This window comes from Acinonyx jubatus, chromosome B2, assembly GCF_027475565.1.
Source record: "Acinonyx jubatus isolate Ajub_Pintada_27869175 chromosome B2, VMU_Ajub_asm_v1.0, whole genome shotgun sequence".
Taxonomy (NCBI): domain Eukaryota; kingdom Metazoa; phylum Chordata; class Mammalia; order Carnivora; family Felidae; genus Acinonyx; species Acinonyx jubatus.
Window position 1 is genome coordinate 60,475,070 of NC_069385.1, and position 24,501 is coordinate 60,499,570.

Genomic DNA, 24,501 nt, shown 5'->3' on the forward strand with positions numbered 1-24,501 from the left:
CATTGGAATACACATGCACACACACACACACACACACACACATTTGTATATTGAACTGACCACTTTAAGTCATTAATACTTTTATTTATATAATACATTATTTTGCTAAGTTATTACTTAAATGAATTCTTGACTTAAAATCATACTGTTATTCCAATATTGTGAGTTTAAATGCAAGTGGAAATAGTCTCTTATTACTTAGAACAATTCATCTGAGCATTCTGTTGATGAAATTTTCTTGTTTAAGGAGATGTATATTTAAAGTGATATCCTTGCTTTATTTAATTAGTTTTGTGGAAAGTTTAAAGTCATGTATACTATCAGAAAATTTAAATTAAGAATTACCCATATTTTAATATCTATTATATTTTGTGAGCTTGACCATCTAAGTGCCAAAATACTTTATTTTTTCTGAAGATTCAAAGTAAGCTAGTGAAAGGTTACTTTTCACTAACTTTAAAGGTTAAAGTCAGAGCTGAAACCAGTTACTACCATAAATATCAGCCAAGAAGCTGAAAATGACATTTTCTTTGTAGGATTCAACAGAATTTGACAGAGACTGTTGTGCTTCTATTTTATTGCCATGATTAGAAGTGCAGCTGTTTGTCAGAAGGCAGGTCCCACAATTTGGACCAAAAAGACTGTAATACCAAATAAATAATGGTGTCTTAACATTTTTAAGCCATGACACTTATAGTGACATCCTGGAAGTATACTTGGGTACATGTCAGTAGGAGTTCATCTCCCTTGTGAAAATAATATATTAACTAAATAGAAAATACCAGACTCTTAACCTTCAATTTTACCTCTGCGTTAAGCCTCTGAAGTTTGTGTAATTATAATACTGTTTTTTTTGAAAGCAGCCCTGTCTTATTATGGTAGTTCTGTCTACCCGAATCAAACCCCTAATTGAGCTTAAACCATGACTTTTACTATCCTCTTGTATATTGTTGGGACAGCATTTGGGTGTCACTTCTGAGTGACATCTGACTTGCTAAGTTGTTGTTAAGAGTGCACTAGTAGAAATCCAGATGTGCAATCTCAAGGGTTTATCAGTGGAGTTTGTTATCTGCAGACAAAGTTTTGTTAATTTTTTAAAGTTCCCTCTCAAGAACTTTTTCTTCAGTTTTCCTTAGCATTCAAACCTTAGCTGCAACTTAGGAACAGGGAAGGTACCCTCACCTTCCAAAAAGAGATTAGTGTCCCTCTCTGACTCACATTATACCTTAAGTTCTCATTAAATGTGGTATTGTTATTGTTTGTTATTCTCTCTTTTTTTTTTCTCTTTAGGACCTTAATAGCTTCTTATTTATCATTTTGTTGTCATGCAGGTATATTTAGAAGGCTCATTTATTTACTGGTGTTTTTTTTTTTATTTTTTCATTATGCTTCTTACATGGAGTATTTTCAGTGTGAAAATTTTTAGGAATTGCTCCTTAGGGGCATATTAAATATTTCCAGATACTATTAGAATAGTGTAAATACATACAGTTAAATAATATGAAAGGGTTATGAATTATGCATTATGATTTCTTATGGCTTCTTGTCACATGTAATAAAATTTGGATCCATTTCATTTTATAAAATACCTAACTTGATTTTTACAAAATCTTACAATCTTACTTCCTTCAAAGATTTAATAGTAGATTAGTCTCCTGAGGCCTTTTGTTGCTAAGATTTAATTTCCTCTACCCAGATTGTCTGGTTCACAATGAATTATTATCATGAACCATTAAAATGCATGACTCTTTAGTAAAGAGAAACTGTCCATGGACTATTTTCTTTTCTCTTAATTAGCAGAATTCACTAATTTTTCAGTGCATTTTCAAGTGGGAATACAAATTGGAAATTAGGTGTTTGGTAAAGATGTTGGTTTCTGTGTGAGATAATGGAAAAGGGTGATCAGTTATTATGTATTAACACAAAAACATTACATATTTGTATCTGTAAAGACACAAATTATGTTATTTTTATAATTTAAAAAAATTTTTTTAAATGTTATTCAAGTTTTGAGAGAGAGAGAGAAAGAGTGCAAGTTGGAGACACAGAATTCGAGGCAGGCTCCAGGCTCTGAGCCATCAGCATAGAGCCCAACACGGGGCTCGAACCCATGAGCTGTGAGATCATGACCCGAGCCAAAGTCGGATACTCAACCGACCGAGCAACCCAGGCACCCCATATTATGTTATTTTTAATACTTTAAGAAGTATAAAGTAGATCTTCCTCTTTTATTTGTTTATTGGTAAGATAAATATTTTTATCCTAATAAAAGCATGTTTGTGGAGCTGATTATAAAATCTGTTCACTCTAAAACAGTAATATCTAAAATGTAATGTTTATATTTATAAAACAGAAAGCAAAAGTTCCTTTCTAATCCCAATTCCAGTGAAACAGTTTGTTATATATCTTTCCATGATGTTTTCTTTAAATCAACAAATACTTAGTTATGTTACTGTTCTGTGGCATGGTGTTTTGTTTTTTGTTTTTCGCTTTTGGATACGTTTTCCTATGTGTATATCCTTCCTCAGTTTGTTTTCTATTTAACTGCTATAATTCATGAAGAATATAATATGAATTACTTATACCACTCCACTATTTGTGGAATTCAATGTTTTTGTTTTTGTTTTTATGTAAAAAAATGCAAAAAAGAGATGTTTTTGCAAACATCTTTGTGCTTATTTATTTACCTAGCATTCTTGTTCAGTTAGTTTAACTTGAATAAATTTTTGGAGGTGTGTGCACATTTATTAATGTTAATGTATTTATGATATCTGATAGAAAACATCAAACTTAAATGATGTTAGCAGAATAACATATACCCAGCTCATGTTCTGGAGTTAGTCATTGTGCTTAACGTGGAGTGTCTTAAATATTACTTAATTTATGAAATTCATCAGTGATGCAGCTCACAGATAATAATTGGTTTAATTAGAATGACTCAGCTGAAGTATATATAAAAAAAACATCACTGAGTATTTCCTTTGTGCCTAGTACTAGGCATTAGGAAGACAAAGATGAAAAACATAATTCCCAACCCTCAGTACTCTCATATTCTAAAGAGAAATAACTCCTTATATTAATCATTTAGCACTTTAGAGACTGTAAGTAATTTTTGTTTGATCAGGTGAAGTATTTGTCACCCCTCAGTAAAGGTGAATAAGGAGACTTCATCTGGCCCAGTTTCATATATGGTGGATAACTAGACCTAACTGTTGTAGTTAGTCTGTTTTAGACTTTGTGTTGGAATATAGAAAGAAGTATTAATTATTGGGGCTGTGTTGGAAAAACAATATTAATTCCATTCTTTAACACATTCAACAAATGATTACTTGTTATTTTTTCCCTTGGTTACTAAGGATGACTTTATTAAGAATAAGAGGTCAGAGGGGTGCCTAGGTGGCTCAGTCGGTTGAATGTCTGACTTTGGCTTAGGTCATGATCTTGTAGTTCGTGGGTTCAAGCCCCGCGTCAGGCTCTGTGAGGCCAGCTCAGAGCCTGAAGCTTGCTTCAGATTCTGTGTCTCCCCCTCTCTGCCCCTCACCCACTGGCACTCTGTCTTTCTCTGTCTCTCAAAAATGAATAAATATTAAAAAAATTTTTTTTAAAAAGAATAAGAGGTCAGATAAAATTAATGTTCTTTCTGTCCCCTAAAGCACCTCAGTGATTGACAGTTTATAATATAGTTTATCTGCATTGCATGACCCTCAGATTATTGAGACCATGTTAATAAGGATTTTGGATGCTGCCCTAAGAGCTTTCCCCACAATGCGGTCAGCTATGTTATGACAATATATTTATCAAATTTAAAACATTATGTAAGTTAGCTGGGTGCTTTCTAGAGCTGCACTTTTTTTTTTTTTAATATATGAAATTTATTGTCAAATTGATTTCCATACAACACCCAGTGCTTATCCCAAAAGGTGCCCTCCTCAATACCCATCACCCACCCTCCCTTCCTCCCCCCCCCCCCACCCCCCATCAACCCTCAGTTTGTCCTCAGTTTTAACAGTCTCTTATGCTTTGGCTCTCTCCCACTCTAACCTCTTTTTTTTTTTTTTTCCTTCCCCTCCCCCATGGGTTTCTGTTAAGTTTCTCAGGATCCACATAAGAGTGAAACCATATGGTATCTGTCTTTCTCTGTATGGCTTATTTCACTTAGCATCACACTCTCCAGTTCCATCCACGTTGCTACAAAAGGCCATATTTCATTCTTTCTCATTGCCACGTAGTATTCCATTGTGTATATAAACCACAATTTCTTTATCCATTCATCAATTGATGGACATTTAGGCTCTTTCCATCATTTGGCTATTGTTGAGAGTGCTGCTATGAACATTGGGGTACAAGTGCCCCTATGCATCAGTACTCCTGTATCCCTTGGGTAAATTCCTAGCAGTGCTATTGCTGGGTCATAGGGTAGGTCTATTTTTAATTTTCTGAGGAACCTCCACACTGTTTTCCAGAGCGGCTGCACCAATTTGCATTCCCACCAACAGTGCAAGAGGGTTCCCGTTTCTCCACATCCTCTCCAGCATCTATAGTCTCCTGATTTGTTCATTTTGGCCACTCTGACTGGCGTGAGGTGATATCTGAGTGTGGTTTTGATTTGTATTTCCCTGATAAGGAGCGACGTTGAACATCTTTTCATGTGCCTGTTGGCCATCCGGATGTCTTCTTTAGAGAAGTGTCTATTCATGTTTTCTGCCCATTTCTTCACTGGGTTATTTGTTTTTCGGGTGTGGAGTTTGGTGAGCTCTTTATAGATTTTGGATACTAGCCCTTTGTCTGATATGTCATTTGCAAATATCTTTTCCCATTCCGTTGGTTGCCTTTTAGTTTTGTTGGTTGTTTCCTGTGCTGTGCAGAAGCTTTTTATCTTCATAAGGTCCCAGTAATTCACTTTTGCTTTTAATTCCCTTGCCTTTGGGGATGTGTCGAGTAAGAGATTGCTACGGCTGAGGTCAGAGAGGTCTTTTCCTGCTTTCTCCTCTAAGGTTTTGATGGTTTCCTGTCTCACATTCAGGTCCTTTATCCATTTGGAGTTTCTTTTTGTGAATGGTGTGAGAAAGTGGTCTAGTTTCAACCTTCTGCATGTTGCTGTCCAGTTCTCCCAGCACCATTTGTTAAAGAGGCTGTCTTTTTTCCATTGGATGTTCTTTCCTGCTTTGTCAAAGATGAGTCGGCCATACTTTGTGGGTCTAGTTCTGGGGTTTCTATTCTATTCCATTGGTCTGTGTGTCTGTTTTTGTGCCAATACCATGCTGTCTTGATGATGACAGCTTTGTAGTAGAGGCTAAAGTCTGGGATTGTGATGCCTCCTGCTTTGGTCTTCTTCTTCAAAATTCTTTTGGCTATTCAGGGCCTTTTGTGGTTCCATATGAATTTTAGGATTGCTTGTTCTAGTTTCGAGAAGAATGCTGGTGCACTTTTGATTGGGATTGCATTGAATGTGTAGATAGCTTTGGGTAGTATTGACATTTTGACAATATTTATTCTTCCAATCCACGAGCAGGGAATGTCTTTCCATTTCTTTAAATCTTCTTCAATTACCTTCATAAGTTTTCTATAGTTTTCAGCATACAGATCCTTTACATCTTTGGTTAGTTTATTCCTAGGTATTTTATGCTTCTTGGTGCAATTGTGAATGGGATCAGTTTCTTTATTTGTCTTTCTGTTGCTTCATTGTTAGTGTGTAAGAATGCAACTGATTTCTGTACATTGATTATGTATCCTGCAACTTTGCTGAATTCATGTATCAGTTCTAGCAGACTTTTGGTGGAGTCTGTCGGATTTTCCATGTATAATATCATGTCATCTGCAAAAAGCAAAAGCTTGACTTCATCTTTGCCAATTTTGATGCCTTTGATTTCCTTTTGTTGTCTGATTGCTGATGCTAGAACTTCCAGCACTATGTTAAACAACAGCGGTGAGAGTGGGCATCCCTGTCGTGTTCCTGATCTCAGGGAAAAACCTCTCAGTTTTTCCCCATTGAGGATGATGTTAGCTGTGGGCTTTTCGTAAATGGCTTTTATGATCTTTAAGTATGTTCCTTCTATCCCGACTTCTCAAGGGTTTTTATTAAGAAAGGGTGCTGGATTTTGTCAAAGGCCTTTTCTGCATCGGTTGACAGGATCATATGGTTCTTCTCTCTTTTTTTGTTAATGTGATGTATCACGTTGATTGATTTGCGCATGTTGAAACAGCCCTGCATCCCAGGAATGAATCCCACTTGGTCATGGTGAATAATTCTTTTTATATGCCGTTGAATTCGATTTGCTAGTATCTTATTGAGAATTTTTGCATCCATATTCATCAGGGATATTGGCCTGTAGTTCTCTTTTTTTACTGGGTCTCTGTCTGGTTTAGGAATCAAAGTAATACTGGCTTCATAGAAGGAGTCTGGAAGTTTTCCTTCTCCTTCTATTTCTTGGAATAGCTTGAGAAGGATAGGTATTATCTCTGCTTTAAACGTCTGGTAGAACTCCCCTGGGAAGCCATCTGGTACTGGACTCTTATTTGTTGGGAGATTTTTGATGACTGATTCAATTTCTTCACTGGTTATGGGTCTGTTCAAGCTTTCTATTTCCTCCTGATTGAGTTTTGGAAGAGTGTGGGTGTTTAGGAATTTGTCCATTTCTTCCAGGTTGTCCAATTTGTTGGCATATAATTTTTCATAGTATTCCCTGATAATTGTTTGTATCTCTGAGGGATTGGTTGTAATAATTCCATTTTCATTCATGATTTTATCTATTTGGGTCATCTCCCTTTTCTTTTTGAGAAGCCTGGCTAGAGGTTTGTCAATTTTGTTTATTTTTTCAAAAAACCAACTCTTGGTTTCGTTGATCTGCTCTACAGTTTTTTTAGTTTCTATATTGTTTATTTCTGCTCTGATCTTTATTATTTCTCTTCTTCTGCTGGGTTTAGGCTGCCTTTGCTGTTCTGCTTCTATTTCCTTTAGGTGTGCTGTTAGATTTTGTATTTGGGATTTTTCTTGTTTCTTGAGATAGGCCTGGATTGCAGTGTATTTTCCTCTCAGGACTGCCTTCGCTGTGTCCCAAAGCATTTGGATTGTTGTATTTTCATTTTCGTTTGTTTCCATATATTTTTTAATTTCTTCTCTAATTGCCTGGTTGACCCACTCATTCGTTAGTAGGGTGTTCTTTAACGTCCATGCTTTTGGAGGTTTTCGACTTTTTCCTGTGGTTGATTTCAAGCATCATAGCATTGTGGTCTGAAAGTATGCATGGTATGATTTCAATTCTTGTAAACTTATGAAGGGCTGTTTTGTGACCCAGTATATGATCTATCTTGGAGAATGTTCCATGTGCACTCGAGAAGAAAGTATATTCTGTTGCTTTGGGATGCAGAGTTCTAAATATATCTGTCAAGTCCATCTGATCCAATGTATCATTCAGGGCCCTTGTTTCTTTATTGACCGTGTGTCTAGATGATCTATTCATTTCTGTAAGTGGGGTGTTAAAGTCCCCTGCAATTACCACATTCTTATCAATAAGGTTGCTTATGTTTATGAGTAATTGTTTTATATATTTGGGGGCTCTGATATTCGGCGCATAGACATTTATAATTGTTAGCTCTTCCTGATGGATAGACCCTGTAATTATTATATAATGCCCTTCTTCATCTCTTGTTACAGCCTTTAATTTAAAGTCTAGTTTGTCTGATATAAGTATGGCTACTCCAGCTTTCTTTTGGCTTCCAGTAGCATGATAAATAGTTCTCCATCCCCTCACTCTCAATCTAAAGGTGTCCTCAGGTCTAAAATAAGTCTCTTGTAGACAGCAAATAGATGGGTCTTGTTTTTTTATCCATTCTGATACCCTATGTCTTTTGGTTGGCGCATTTAATCCATTTACATTCAGTGTTATTATAGAAAGATACGGGTTTAGAGTCATTGTGATGTCTGTATGTTTTATGCTTGTAGTGATGTCTCTGGTACTTTGTCTCACAGGGTCCCCCTTAGGATCTCTTGTAGGGCTGGTTTAGCGGTGACAAATTCCTTCAGTTTTTGTTTGTTTGGGAAGACCTTTACCTCTCCTTCTGTTCTAAATGACAGACTTGCTGGATAAAGGATTCTCGGCTGCATATTTTTTCTGTTTAGCACACTGAAGATCTCGTGCCAATTCTTTCTGGCCTGCCAAGTTTCAAAAGAGAGATCAGTCAGGAGTCTTATAGGTCTCCCTTTAAATGTGAGGGCACGTTTATCCCTTGCTGCTTTCAGAATTTTCTCTTTATCCTTGTATTTTGCCAGTTTCACTATGATATGTCGTGCAGAAGATCAATTCAAGTTATGTCTGAAGGGAGTTCTCTGTGCCTCTTGGATTTCAATGCCTTTTTCCTTCCCCAGTTCAGGGAAGTTCTCAGCTATAATTTCTTCAAGTACCCCTTCAGCACCTTTCCCTCTCTCTTCCTCCTCTGGGATACCAATTATGCGTATATTATTTCTTTTTAGTGTATCACTTAGTTCTCTAATTTTCCCCTCATACTCCTGGATTTTTTAATCTCTCTTTCTCTCAGCTTCCTCTTTTTCCATAACTTTATCTTCTAGTTCACCTATTCTCTCCTCTGCCTCTTCAATCGGAGCTGTCGTCGTTTCCATTTTGTTTTGCATTTCGTTTAAAGCGCTTTTCAGCTCCTCGTGACTGTTCCTTAGTCCCTTGATCTCTGTAGCAAGAGATTTTCTGCTGTCCTCTATACTGTTTTCAAGCCCAGCGATTAATTTTATGACTATTATTCTAAATTCACTTTCTGTTATATTATTTAAATCCTTTTTGATCAGTTCATTAGCTGTTGTTATTTCCTGGAGATTCTTCTGAGGGGAATTCTTCCACTTGGTCATTTTGGATAGTCCCTGGAGTGGTGAGGACCTGCAGGGCACTTCCCCTGTGCTGTGGTGTATAACTGGAGTTGGTGGGCGGGGCCGCAGTCCGACCTGATGTCTGCCCCCAGCCCACCACTGGGGCCACAGTCAGACTGGTGTGTGTCTTCTCTTCCCCTCTCCTAGGGGCGGGATTCACTGTGGGGTGGCGTGGCCCGTCTGGGCTACTTGCACACTGCCAGGCTTGTGATGCTGGGGATCTGGCGTATTAGCTGGGGTGGGTAGGCAAGGTGCACGGGGGCAGGAGGGGCAGGCTCTGCTCCCTTCTCCTCAGGTGATCCACTTCAGGAGGGGCCTTGTGGCAGCGGGAGGGAGTCAGATCCGCTGCCGGAGGTTTGGCTCCGCAGAAGCACAGAGTTGGGTGTTTGCGCGGAGCGAGCAGGTTCCCTGGCAGGAACTGGTTCCCTTTGGGATTTTGGCTGGGGAATGGGCGGGGGAGATGGAGCTGGCGAGCGCCTTTGTTCCCCACCAAACTGAGCTCTGTCGTCCGGGGGCTCAGCAGCTCTCCCTCCCTTTGTCCTCCAGCCTTCCCGCTTTCTGAGCAGAGCTGTTAACTTATGACCTCCCAGAGGCTAAGTTGCGCTTGCTGTTGGAACACAGTCCGTCAGGCCCCTCCGCTTTTGCCAGCCAGACTCGGGGGCTCTGCTTGACCGGCGAGCCGCCCCTCCGCCCCGGCTCCGTCCCGCCAGTCCGTGGAGCGAGCACTGCCTCGCCGCCCTTCCTACCCTCTTCCGTGGGCCTCTCGTCTGCGCTTGGCTCCGGCGACTCCGTTCTGCTAATCCTCTGGCGGTTTTCTGGGTTATTTAGGCAGGTGTAGGTAGAATCTAAGTGATCAGCAGGACGCGCGGTGAGCCCAGTGTCCTGCTACGCTGCCATCTTCCCTCTCTCCTCGCCAAAATAATTTCTCCAGAGTAATTAACAGGCGTTATCTACCCAAGGAATGGAACAAATAGGAAGTTCAGGTTCTAAAGAGCTGCCTTGTTTGTGCCAGTGGCCCCACGCTAGCTCTTTATTAATTGCACCACCTGGGTTGCTGATAGCGAACTGAGCTTTGGAACATTTCAGGCCTGGCATGGAATGCAGTTTTTACACAAGTATCTTGTGGTTCAGAAATCCGATTTCACAGCTTATCTTCCATTAGATGAAAGTGTTTACGGTGTGTCTGGAGCTGGAGTAAGTTCCTGCGGGTGCCCAAGAGCAGGGGCCTCCTCTCTCCTCTCATTAATTTGCTGATGCCTAACTGCACTGACGCAGCGGTGAGATACCGGGGAGAGAGCTAGAGCTGCACTTTTTAAAACAGTAGCTACTAGCTACATGTGCTGTTGAGCAGTCTGGAGGGAGGTAGAGGTAAGAGAATGGGCAAAATAAGTGAAAGGGATTAAGACGTACATACTGCCAGTTATAAAATAAATAAGTCAGAGGGATGAAAAGTATAACACAGGGAACATAGTAGGTTATAACAGTTTTGTGTCGTGACAGATAGTGACTACACTTATCATGGTAAGCATGTTGTAATGTATAGAATTATGCAATCAGTATGTTGTACACCTGGAAGTAATATAATATGTGAACTATACTTCAATTGAAAAATTTAAATAATAAAAGAGAAATATGGCTAGTCTGGATTGAGATGTGCTCTAAGTGTAAAATACAATTATTTCTCAACCTTCTTATGTAAAAAAATAATTTTTATTATGGATTAAAAAGGTAATATTTTAGATACATTGGGTTATATAAACTTTTTATAAAATTAATTTTAATTTTTAAAAACTTTCTAATGTTTCTGCTAGAAAATTAAAATTTATATGGTTTGAATTATATTTCCTTTTTAAATGTTTGTTATTGAAGTATAGTGTGAAATTTATTTTAGGTCTGCTACTAGTATGTAACCTTGAGAAAGTCACCATAACTCTGAAAATGAGTTTTTAAAAAAATCTTGACCTTTCCATTGACCTCCAAAGTCAGATGCAATGCCTGTTTGAAATTTCTTCTTGGACATATAATGAGTTCTTCAAATGTAGTGTTTTTTTCTTTTTCCTCTCTCAGTCTGTCCTCTGAATCTTTCTTATATCATCAATAGAACTGCCATCCATCTACTCTCTCTCTCTCTTTTTTTTTTTACCCAGTCTCTCACACTTAAATCATTATTGAATCCTATTAGCTGCACCTTAGAAATATAGTCTGTATCCTACCTCAGTTTCCACTCGTAATATAAATCAGCATCATTCCTCACCTTAACTACTAGCGTCGTTGTTTCCCGTGTCCCAATCTGTTGTCATGGTGGCTAAGTAGACCTTTAAAAAGTATAGTTGTCATTCCTCCACTTAAGATAATGAAAAGACTTTGTCTTGTATTGAGAGTAAAAATTCTTAACTCGTTACCATGACGTATAATTTCCCCATGACTCCTATTTCCCTTTCCTGTTAACACCCTCTTCCTCTGTATTACCCTGTTCCCTGAAAGGTAAGTATATGCAAAACTACCTCCAAAGGCTGTAGGAGCTCTAAGACCAAAGAAAAAGGCTGATGAAAAGGCCCAACAAGTCCAGCTTGACAAGAAATGGTTTATTAAGGGGACTTACAGATAGAACTGTCTTAGGTGGTTGCAAGAGAAATAGACCCCTAACCCCATATCTTTTAAGACTTGCTCTTGTAGCCCTAGAGACTGCGAGTACATGCTGGGAGATCATCCAAGAGGAGAATGTTTAAGAATAAGTGTGTATTCATAGTCTTATCTCCAGAGCACTTTGAGGATGTTATGTCCTAATCGTGTACTTAAGGATGTGGTTAAATAAAAGAATGTGGGAGGGGAAGGGGCTATTCTTACGAAGGTTTCAGGTCACAGAACCTTCATCATGGCAGATTTGTGCAAAGTGCCAATTAGTCTGGTTCACATATATACCATCTATTAAAAATTAATTCATATCAGTGTTTGAAATAATCTATTCATTAGTGAATGTGTATTTTCTGTTTCCTACCTTCGTTACAAATTGTGTGAGTACCTTTTTGACCACTTAAACAGTTTGTAGCACAATAAATATTTGCCACATGAGCACATGATGACCCCAGCTATGAATGAAAGGTGAAATTTTGTTTAATATATCCTATTATGAAGGCCTAAAATCTTCTATTTTACAATGATTACTGAAAAGGGTTTTATACACGTACAAGCAGTGAGTAAAGACCTTTTAAAATAAAAACCTAATTATCTAAAATTATCTAATTACCTAATGAGTACCCAAAAATATTAAATTCCTATTCAAAGCTATTCATATAAACTTTTATTTTTAGCCCCGTGACTTGTAAGTGGCTTGTGCTGTGGAACATGGTTTGTGAGGTGTATTTGAGGGGGGTGGGATTCAGCAAATGAAGCTTGCATGGAGAGTACTGAGTGGCAGTTGACTCTATTCTGAAATGTTAAGCCCAGGCCACATGCTATCAAGAGCCAGATGAAATTTAATCTATGAAAATTATATAGTGTGTGTCTTTGGTATCTATATGAGTTTTCCTAAATATATGCTGAAATTGTAATCTTTACTATTAGAATAATCTTAAGCATAATCTTATGATACACTAGCTTAGAGAGGGCAGCATGGTCCTGGCTTCATCTTAAATACCTAGTTAATGCATTTTAATTGACTGGCAATGTAGGTACCTTATTTGATTATTATAAACAGTTAATGTAGTATACTTAGTGTACATTTTTGTTCTCCCAGGTAAATAGTATTATCCAGATTATTTTTTTAGAGTGAAGTGTGTAGTTGACAGCAGCCTGTGTAGTCAGTGTTTTATAAGGGATATTTGAAACATATATATTTTCCAAGAATTGCATAAAAGAGTCATGTCATTTCCTGAATGATTAGTAGTCTGATGAATCCAAAATATGTAGACAAGTGGATTTATGATAAGACTTGTAATATATTTTTTTAGTTTATTTATGAGAAAGAGTGGACTGGGGTTGGGGAGAGAGGGTTCAGAGAGAGGGGGGGAGAGAGAGGATCCCAAGTAGGCTCTGCACTGTCAGTGCAGGGGCTCGAACTCACAAACCATGAGATCATGACCTGAGCCAAAGCCAAGAGTCTGACATTTAACTGACTGAGCCACCCAGGTGACCCAAAGCTTGTAATATTTAAAATATTTTTTGATCTGCTCATTATGATATGTTTTGAAAATGCTTCTACTAATTAAAAGGGAGAATACTGTTTATTTGTTAATTAAAAGGGAGAATACTGGACGTAAAGCCTTATCATAAATGAGCCATGAGACACTCAGTTTTCTGTTTAAAAGCAAATACTAGCGTGCTGCTTAATTGCAGTTTTAGCTTTATGCATCATTAATATATAAAATCAATACATGTTTCTTTTAAGTTAGAAGAATAGCAAATATTTGGAAGCAGTGGTTGTTAGAGCCATTTAATTAGACATTAGTATGTGAAGTATAAATAAAATAATGAAAATTATTAGTACACAATTCTAAATTTGAGTAGAGTTTTGATAAAACCACACTTTTCTTCACACTTAAACTTTTAAGATATTTGTGTATATAATTTATGTATCATTGAAATACAAGAAATCCCTTGTGCATAATGAACTTTAACTTAATTATCTCATGTTCCACTAGTGCACAGACACAGTTTGAAATGTACTGAGTTCTCCAGTGATGTTTTTTAATACCGTTAAGTTACAGTGTTTGCCCATTCTATTTTTTACCAACGTTTATTGATTAAATTTGTTTATTCAAGTTCCTAAATTCAAAGTGAAAAAAAAAAAAAAACTTTGGGGGAGGGAGCAGAACATGCACTGTTTTAAGTAATTTGTAAATTTTTGGAGGTTTTTTGTTTTTGTTTTTTAAGCTTACTGTTTCTTGCCAGGATGTTCTGTTGATAGTAATTGTATGTATACAACAGTATTTTATTTATTTTATTTATTTTTGCTTAGAAATGTTTTATTTTTTCATTGGTTGATGACTAATTGATCATCTGAATGGTAGCTCTTGCATTGTATGCTAAAATAAGACATATTTTGCTGGCAGGGAGAAATTAGGCTAGTTTCATTGTTTCATCTGTGAAGCTCTCTTGCAAAAAAGAGCAAACCAGGCCAGTTTTAAAATTTAAGTTGCAGAAACATTATTGGTGCTTATTATACCGACACGTTCATATTCAGAACTACTTCATGCAGTAAATATTAATCTCCTTTGCAAAAGTAGGGAAACTGAGGATCTGAGATTATCTGATATGATTAAATCACACATTTAGAATGCGGCACAGCCTCAACTAATCTGCTGTCACTATAGATTAGATTAGATTTTCTAGATGTTTGTATAAATGTAACCATGCGGTGTATATTCTTTTTTTGCCTGGCTTCTTTCCATTCAACAGTCATTTTGAGATTCATTTATTTTGTTACATCTCAGTAATTTTTTCCATTTTATTGTTGGGTAGTATCCCACTGTATAAATATGCCACATTATCTTCATTCATCTGTTGATAGAGATTTGAGTTGTTTCTGGATTTGGGCTATTCAAATAAAGCTTCTATGACCATTGCGTATAAGTACAAGTTTTTGTATGTACATATGTTTTTTTTTTCTCTTGGTAGAACCTGGAAGTGATATGGCCTGATCATATGTTTAATTATATGTTTGACTTTTAAAAAATTGTCAAATTGTTTGCAAAGTCTTTGTACTATTTTAGATACCTACCAGCAGAATTATGAGTATCAGTTCCTCCACATCCTCATCAACACTTGCAGTGGGCACTTCTTAAAATTGTAGCTATTTTAATAGATGTGTAGTTTATCTCACTGTGATTTTAACTTTCATTTCCCTAATGACTAATAATATTGAGCATCTTTTTGTGTGCCATCCAGATACTTTCTTTGGTGAATTGACTGTTTAATTGTGCCCATTTAAAAAATTGGATTGTTTGATTTCTTATTGTTGTGTTCTGAGAATCCTTTATATATACTGGACATAAGTCTTTTGTCAGATGTATACTTTGCAAAGATTTTCTTCCATGCTGTCTTCTTTCATTTTCTTAATATTTTGAAGATTACAGGTTTTTCATTTGGCTTAAGTTCAGTTTATCAATTCTTTGTTTACAGATTATGGTATACTTAAGACATTTTGGTCTAACTCAAGACCACAAAAATGTTCTCTTCCATTTTTTTCTACAAGTTTTATAGTTTTAAGTTTTACATTTAGATCTATGATCTACTTTTGAATTAATTTTTGTATGGTGGGAGGTATGGATTCAAGGGGTTTTTTTTTTGGTTTTTTTTGTTTTTTGTTTTTTTGTTTTTTGTTTGTTTTTTATATATACATATCCATTTGTTCCAGCATCATTTATTGAATAATACTATCCTTCGTCATCTGTATTGCCTTTGAGCCTTTGTCAAATATCCGTTGTTGGTATATATGGTATATATGAGGGTTTATTTGTGGATTCCTTGTTTTGTTTCTTGATCTATTTATCTTTATGCTAATACAATGCTGACTTGATTTCTCTAGTTTTTTAATAATCCTTGAAACCAGTTGAAATCAGTTGAGATGTTGATTGGAATTGCACTGGATTTATAGATAAACTTGGGAAGAATTGGCATCTTTTAAAGGATTTTCTTTTGTTTCTCTTAGCAAAATTATGTAGTTTTCAATATATATGTTTCTCATCCCTTAAGATTTTCATAATTTTGATACTATTGTAATTGATTTTTAAATTTTTCCTTACTTTCAGATTTTCACTGCTAGTATATAGAAATATAACTTTTTAAAAAATGTTGAACTTATATCCCACAAACTTCTTAAATCACATATAGTGTTAGATGATATTTTGTAGATTCCATCAGATTTTTTGCATAGAAAGTCATGTCATCTCTAAATGAAGACAGTTTTTCTTCTTTCCTGTGTAAATGCCTTTATTTCTAAAAAAAAAAAAAAAAAAATGCTGGATTGCACTGACCAGAACCTCCAGTATAATATTAACTGCTGAGTGCAACATCCCTGTTGTGTTCCTAATTTTAGGGGAAAGCATTTAGTGTTTCACCATTAAGAATAGTATGAACTGTAGCATTTTTGTATATCCCCTTTATCAGATTGAAGAATTCCCTTCTGTTTCTAGTTTGCTGAAAGTGTTTTGTTTTGATTTGATTTGACTTGTTTTTAATCAGGAATGGATATGGGATTTTGTCAGATTTTTCCCCTTCATTTATTGAAATGATCATGTGGTTTTTCTGTTATAGCTTATTTCTATGGTGAATCATACTGAGTTTTCAGTGTTAAACTATCCCTGCATTTTTGTGATAATCTCCACTTGGTAATATTATTATTATGTTGTAGAATTATGTAAGTTTTGTTTATATTTTCTGTGTTCATGAAGAGTATTGTTCTGTAATTTTTTTTTGTCTTATTTTGATATCAGGGAAATGTTTGCCACATAGAATGATTTGGGAAGTATTTTCTCCTTTGCAATTATTCTGAATAGTCTAAAACCACATGTAGAATTGGTATTATTCCTCATTAAATGTTAGGTAGAATTTATCAATGATGCTAACTGGGCCAGGAGTTTTCTTTTTGGGAAGGATTTTAATCTCAGCCTGTTAATTTATTTAATAGATACAGGGTTATTAAAGTTGTACATTTATTCTTGAGTGAACTTTGGTTACCTGTGTCATTTAAGAAAGTTGTCCATTTCATCTGTGTTGTCAAGTGTAGTGGCATAAAGTTATTTATTAAAATTTCCCCATTCTTAAAATATCTGTAGCATCTGTAGTGATGCCATCAATCTCATTCTTGGCATAAGTAATGTCTGTCTTCTCTTTTTTTCCCTGATGAATCTAGATTAATCAGTTTTATTGAACTTCTCAAAGAATGTCCTTTTTTGTTTTCCATTTCTTTGATATCCACTTTGATTCTAACTATTTCCTTTATTCTGCTTAGTTCGGTCTTAATTTTCTCTTTTATTCTGGAAGATGTAGTTGTTCATTTAAAACCATTCTTTTTTCATATAGGTGGTTAGTGCTATATATTTCTCCCTAAGTATTACTTTTAGCAGCATCCACAAATTCTGATATGTCGAGCTTTCTTTTTCCTTCGGTTAACAATACTTACCAAATTCCTTTTGATTTCTTCTTTCATCCATGGGTTATTTAGGAAGTGTGTTATTTAATTTCAAATATTTGGATATTTCCTAAAGATATTTCTGTTAAAGATTTCTAATTTCATTCCGTTGTGATCACAGGACATGTTTTGTCTTTGTTACTTTTCCTTTTATTGAAACATGTTTTATGGTCTAGAATATACTGTATTTTTTAATGTTTTATGAACACTTGATAAGATTTTGTATTCTATTGTTAGGTGAATACCTGACCTGTCAGTCAGGTCAAATTGGTTAATAGTGCTGTTCATGTCTACTATAACCTTGTTGATTTTCATGCCTACTTGTCCTGTCAGCTGTTGGGAAGGATGCTGAAGTCATTTGCTGTATTTTGAAGATCTGTTATTAGGTATATTAGCCTTTATGACTATAATTAATTATTCTCTTTTTCATTGTGAATTGACTGCCTTTATTCCTGGTAATTATTCTTGGGTTTGAAATTTATTTTTTGTGATATTACTATAGCCATTCCAGTTTCCTGCCATTAATCCTATCTGGTTTTTTGTTTGCCTTCAGACTTTGTAGTTTTCATTTCTAAAGACTTTTCATATGGGAGACTTTAGGAAAAATTATTTAACCACTCTGTCTTCATTTTCTTCTTTATTAAAGGCACATAATAAAAGAACCTATAACATAAAATTGTTTTGAGAATTGAGTAAATGTACCAAAATGCCCACAAATACATATATATCACAGTATAAGTTCTGTATAAATGTAATCTACAGCTATTGTTCCTACTCTTATGGCTGCTGTTTAAAAAAAGTATTTTTAAATCCATAACATATTGAAACAGAATTTCCTATTGATTTATATACCCAAGAAGTTTCTTGTTTGGACTTTCGTTAGTCATCTTTAATCTAACTAAACTAGAATATCATCACAACTCAAAAAAATACCTGTTTCATTTTGTTTTTGTTTTGTACTTAAGATTGTGTATAAAAATATAGGTATACTGTCATTATCATATTTTTCAAATTCAGTGAATATGTAATTCCCAAATGCATTAGAATTATACAGTAGTTGTGAGTTCTCAAATGTACATACTTTGGTTTAAATATAGGACATATTGAAATTAGTCATTTTTTTAATCAAAGGAAGTAAACATTTACATTTAATATTTTGTATGAGTCCTTCACATTACTATCATCATTTATTTCTTTCCTTCTTTCTCTCTCTCTCTCTCTCTCTCTCTCTCTCTCTCTAGATTGGGCAGCTGGCTTTTAAAGGAATGAGGAGACTCAATAGAATCCAGTCAATTGTGTTTGAGACTGCCTACAACACCAATGAGAACATGCTGATTTGTGCCCCTACTGGGGCTGGAAAGACCAACATTGCAATGCTTACAGTTCTGCATGAAATTCGCCAACATTTTCAACAAGGTGTTATCAAAAAGAATGAATTTAAGGTAGGAAATTAACAGGTTAGACCATAACTTTTTAAATTGTAAAATTAAAATCATTTGTAGTTCATGTTACATGAAATCTAGAATAAAACGATATATTCATGATGTCATGTAAAGATTGCTGCTTGAATTTCTTTATTACTGTGAAAGCATTCCCAGTTTGTTTTAGGAAAATCCTATTACCCCTGTGAAAAGCTGTGAAAATACATTTAGCTTTGAAGCAGAACCAATTTTCAGAGGGATGAGACTATATACAAAAATTTCATTGTCCTTTAAATAGCTGCACACTTATCCAAGAAGGAGAAGTACTTTTCAGATATCACTATTAAGATTTTTTACTCCTAGTGGCTACAATTATATTTCACAATAAATTGTGACTTACATGGACTGCTGTGAAACAAATGACCTTCTAGGTTTTGCTCATTTATCAAGGTAGTGTTTTCCTTGGCACAGATTGTATATGTTGCTCCAATGAAAGCCTTGGCAGCTGAAATGACAAATTACTTCAGCAAACGTCTAGAGCCACTGGGCATCGTTGTGAAAGAATTGACTGGGGATATGCAGTTGTCAAAAAATGAAATTTTACGAACTCAGGTATGTTGTGTACTTAGACTTTTTTAATACCATTATTTTTCAGGTAATAGTGAAAAATGTTAAACAACTATACCTAAGTAGCTATAAAACATAAACCTAATGAAATGAACTTCTTTTGTCTGTAATTACATCTTACCTCCACAAAAGAGGTTTTTGCTGGTGCACTGTCCTATTTTATCCCTTCTAACTCTATGATTCTTGCTGTATCTTGACTATTGTTAGATGTCTGGTGTAAATTTTAAGTCCATTAACACAATGTTTTTTTAAACAGTAGAGAATGAGAATGTGGATAAGACCAGACTTCAGTTTCAAGAGCAGGAAAATATATAGATTCTTAAATGACCCCACTAGTATTCTAAACTATTGTATAAGGATTGCTTAACAAAAAATAAAAGTTTTTAGTCATTCTTTATTTCATCAGATAGAAAGTTACTAAATCACGCACTGTATATAGCACTATATTAGGTGAAGTGCATGACAGCAAAGATATTGAAGATACCTTTCCTGCTTTCAAGGATCCTATACTATGACTGAATAGGCAAAAACTATATTAGAGCTACAACAAGATTATCATTAATTGATGCAACATCAACTAAGGTAATGTTCATTATGCTCTGGAAAAATCCAATAATGGATAACCAAATATTAATGGGATAGTTCAGCCTCAAGGATGATCTGGAGTGGGAACTAGGGAATACACTGGCCTATTAGCCTGACATCCTTGCCAGTGTCTCAGGACAAATTACCTGTCCTTACTCGTTGTTAAATATGTATTTTTTAAACATTATACCTGATATGTAATTAATACTATTAGAATTTAAAGTCAGGGGTTGGGGGATGGGGATTGAAGAAAGGTGGTCAAAAGGTATAAACTTCCAGTTATGAGATAAGTACTAGGGATACAATGTAAAACATGATGACTATAGCTAACCCTGCTACATGTTATACAGCTAAAGTTCTTAAGAGAGGATATCCTAAGAGTTCTCATCATAAGGAGAATTTTTTTTCTTTTTATTTCTTTTTCATTTTATTGGTAACTTTTTAATTGTATGATGGATGTTAACTAAACCTACCATAATAATCATTTCACAGTATATGTAGGTCAAATCATCATGCTATATACCTTAAACTCATACAGTGATATATGTTAATTATTTCTCAGTGAAACTAGAAAAAACAAACAAAAGTAGTTAGAGGAAGCAGATAGACATTTTTCCAAAGGATACATGCAGATGGACAGTAGGTATATGCAGAGATGCTCAGCATCACCAATCATCAAGGAAATGCAAATCAAAACTGAGATATCATCTCGCACTTGTTAGAATGCCTACTATCAAAAAGACAAGATAAGAAATGCCAACAAGTATATGGAGAAAAGGGAACTTATGTGCACTGTTGGTTGGAATGTAAATTGGTGCAGCCCTGGAAAACAGCATGGAGGCTCTTCATAAAATTGAAGGTAGAACTACCTTATGATCCAACAATTCTGCTTCTGGGTGTATATCCAACAGAAATGAAATTAGGATCTCAAAGATCCTGTGTTCATTACAGCATTATTAAAACAGCCAAGAAAAAAATACTTTTAGACTTTAAAGATTTATTAGTGAAGATCAGACACATATTTCAGTTGTAGTAGATAAAAGGAAGTAATCAGGATTTAGCACTCATCATTTTTAATATCCTTTTTATTTTATGAAATAATAGAGGGGAGTGTATTAATGTTTAGCATCTGTCACAGTTTTTAAAAAATCTCTAATTTAACAAATGGTTTTGTGTTTCAAAAAGAGGTGGCAGAAGGAAAAAGTCAGTGGAGCTACAACATAGTTTTTATATTTAGGATCTAAAAACTTTTTCTTTGCCCTTTTACATTATACTACAATCTCAGATTTACTTATTTTGTTAACATGAATAGATTTTTAACTGCTGAAAATGGTCGACAATAAGGCACACATTATTTGAATTTTGATCACATATTTATGAGTTCAGGTAATGGCACCTTAGGAGCTTGACCTTTCTTTTCTTTCACATTTCAGCTTCAGAATTAATTTTAAAATGTATAGTGTACTTCTACGACAGTTAATTTAGGTCTTTTGTTGGGTAAATTCTAATCCTAAGATAATGTAAAAGAATTATGTATTTTTATTATAAAAAATACATTATTTTTAAATATTTTGTCAGTGATAATAGCTGAATAGTAAACAAACGAATAATTTTATTATTCTGTCATTGTAAGTTTTAGCTTATATTGCATAACTGTGATACAGGGTTAGGTTTTAAAGACCAGACTAATATGTGGGGTCTTCATTAATTACTCTGGCTAAAATCAATATGGTAATTTTTGACGTACGTTTTATCCCATTGCCTTGAAGGGATATGAGTCTCTTTTATTAACGATAGTGTTCTTTTCTATAGTGATTCTTTGGATCAGCATGTCCTGAACTCTATCAACGGACACTTTAAGCTTCTCTAGTTATTGCTTTCAGCCACTAGAGCTGTGCATGGTTGGGAAATTCACTCATGTAGGAAAAGCATCAAACTTACAGATTTTGTTCTGGGTAGTTATGTCTTTTTAGAGTAGGTTTTGTTCTGGTGTTGGCCTGCTTTTTTACAGGGGACTCCTGGGTTTTCTCCCATAAAAGTATTACTAGCTTTTATTCCGGCATTTGGAAGGTTCCCATGTTATTGGGCTTTTCACACTGATTTTCAAGCTGGTCTCTCAACTCTGAATCCCACCTCTGAACTCTGATATCTGGCACCTTCAGCCAGTGAGGCTGTGGTTTTTCCCACCTCCTTTTTTTGCAGCTGTAGCAGTGGGTCTGTGATCATACTCTTGGGTCAGTAATTTGCAAACTGGTAATTCTTAATCCCTTTCAATTGATATTACATTTCTCTGTTTTTTACCACTTTCTGATTCTGCCCTGTGTCTTAAACAGTTTTTTTTAATTGTATACAGTATTTTATGATTATCTGCAGAAATTCCTGCCACTTGTTTGTTCTTCTGCCATTATTGGTAATTTCAATTTCCTAATATTTTTATTATTGAGTTTATTAGTATTTCAAACATACTAATTGTCTTCTTCTAGCAGTGAAGGTGGGAAGCATATTTTAAAAATCTAACTGTTCTTTTAAAAGTTTATCCAAGGGACACGTGGCACCACAAGGCTTAGTCGGTTGAGCATCCAACTTTGGCTCAGGTCACAATCTCTTGGTCTGTGAGTTGGAGCCCTGCGTGGGGCTCTGTGCTGACAGCTCAGAGCCTGGAGCCTGCTTTGGATTCTGTGATTCTCTCTCTGACCCTCTCCCACGTATACTCTGTCTCTGTCTCTGTCTCTCCCTCTCTCTCTCTCTCTCTCTCTCAAAAATAAACATTAAAAAAAAACAATTTATCCAAAACCCATCCATTTTTTCCTCATAACATTTTTTAGAATCTTGTTATTCCAAATGAATTTTTCTCAAAAATATATTCAACATATTATATGCAAAATGCCTTTTATTGTCATTATTTTAATCATCACGAGTGGAGACATTCTAATAGTTTCTTAAAATGCATTTTTATTTTTATTTTAAAAAAAATTTTAATGTTTATTTTTGAGAGAGAGAGAGAGAGAGAGAAAGAGAGAAAGAGAGAGAGAGAGCGCGCTCAAGTGGGGAAGGGGAATAGAGAGAGAGGGAGACACAGAATCTGAAACAGTCTCCCAGCTCTGAGCTGTCAGCACAGAGCCCCACACGGGGCTCGAACTCAGGAACAGCGAGATCATTAGCTAGGCTGTAGTTGGACACTTAACTGACTGAGCCACCCAGGCACCCCCTTAAAATGAGGTTTTAATTAAAGGATTTTTCTGTAAATTTCTAACATTTCCTATGAAATTTGAGTGTTGAGATACCACCCCGCCTTTTCCTTGAAACATTAAAAAAAATTTTTTTTTAACTTTATTTTTGAGAGAGAGAGAGAGCATAAGCAGGGGAGGGGCAGAGAGAGAGGGAGACACAATCCGAAGCAGGTTCCAAGCTCTGCGCTGTTAGCACAGAACTCAATGCAGGGCTTGAATTCACAAGTGGTGAGATCATGACCTGAGCCGAAGTTGTATACTTAACTGACTGAGCCACCCAGGAGCCCCTCCTTGAAACATTTTAAATTTTATTTTGTTAAAGAATCTAGAGAACTGTTACCTGAAAACAGGAGTAACAATTATATTTTTACATATACAGTTGACCCTTGGACAATGTGGGGGTTTAGAGGTGCTCATCCCCCCCCACCATAGTTAAAAACCCATGTATAGTTTTGACTTTCCAGAAACTTAACTATTGTTGACCAGAAGCCTTTCCAATAACATAAACAGTCTATTAACACATATGTTTATATGTTATATGTATTATATACTATCTATTCTTACAATAAAGTAAGCTAGAGGAGACATAATGTTATTAAGAAAATTGTAAGGAAGAGAAAATACATTTATAGTACTATATTATATTTATCAAAAGAAATCTGCACATAAGGGGACTTGCACAGTTCAAACCCACGTCATTCAGGGGTCAACTGTAGTCACTTGAACAAATTTTGGTTCTTTTAACATAATGAACTAAATCATGCTTAAATTTTTAAGTGTGTATAATGGAAAGAAGTTGACAGATTTGTATAACACAGTGCAGACTTCAAACTTATGGACACATTTGATTCTGAAAGTATGCTCATGTATTTATAGAAGGTGTGTTACATATGATACATTCCAAGTTAGCTCCCAGAGTTACCTGAACATACAATTACAGAGGTCATATCTCAAAACTACACATCAGGACACATAGACTGATTTTTTTAGTATGTGATTTTTACTTTCATAATGTCTTGTAAGGCATATAGATTAACTCAAAATTTGACTTTTAAAAAGTTGTCTCCATTAAAATTTTCTGAAATTTGAACCATTCTAGAGTATCTGAGACCATACATATGATGTGTCTTACCTAAAGAAATGAGTTTTGTATCCCAATGGATACAATTTTAGGGAAGAAAGCAAGTCAGTTTATTCCTCTTTTATTGCTTGCAAGTCTAGCCTTAAGAAATTTTCTACAAATGGTAAGTTCAGCTTTGGCAATCTTAAGTCACTGTTGTGCCAAAACCACGGCTCTTCCTCTGTGTAATTCTGCTTTGGTCTTTCTGCACACCATTAACAGCCTTTTTTTTGTTTTGTTTTGTTTTTTTGTTTTTTTGTTTTTTGGTTTTTGGTTTTAAACTCTGCATTGATTTGGTCATTCTCATTACACTACAGCAGGAACTCTCAAAATGCGGTACAGGGATGTTATATTTCCTAAGATTCTTTCCGGGGTTGGCAAAGTTAAAACCTATTTTTAGAATAACATGATGATATTATTTTCTTTCACTCTCCTTCTCTCACACATATATTGTGGAGTTTTCCAGAGTCTGCATAAGGTGTGATGTTGTCATCATTGATGGCTTATGGAAT

At 35.4% G+C, this 24,501-nt stretch overlaps 1 protein-coding gene across 3 annotated transcripts in view; it reads left to right on the top strand.

Annotated features, from left to right (window-relative positions):
- Positions 1 to 24,501, top strand: part of ASCC3 (activating signal cointegrator 1 complex subunit 3) — a 364,162-nt gene that overhangs the window by 85,767 nt on the left and 253,894 nt on the right. For all 3 annotated transcript variants that reach the window (XM_027057194.2, XM_027057195.2, XM_015072573.3), the window contains exons 9-10: positions 18,248 to 18,448; positions 18,899 to 19,039. In XM_027057194.2, coding sequence (XP_026912995.1) covers positions 18,248 to 18,448; positions 18,899 to 19,039 — 342 coding nt within the window. The remainder of the gene's footprint in view (positions 1 to 18,247; positions 18,449 to 18,898; positions 19,040 to 24,501) is intronic.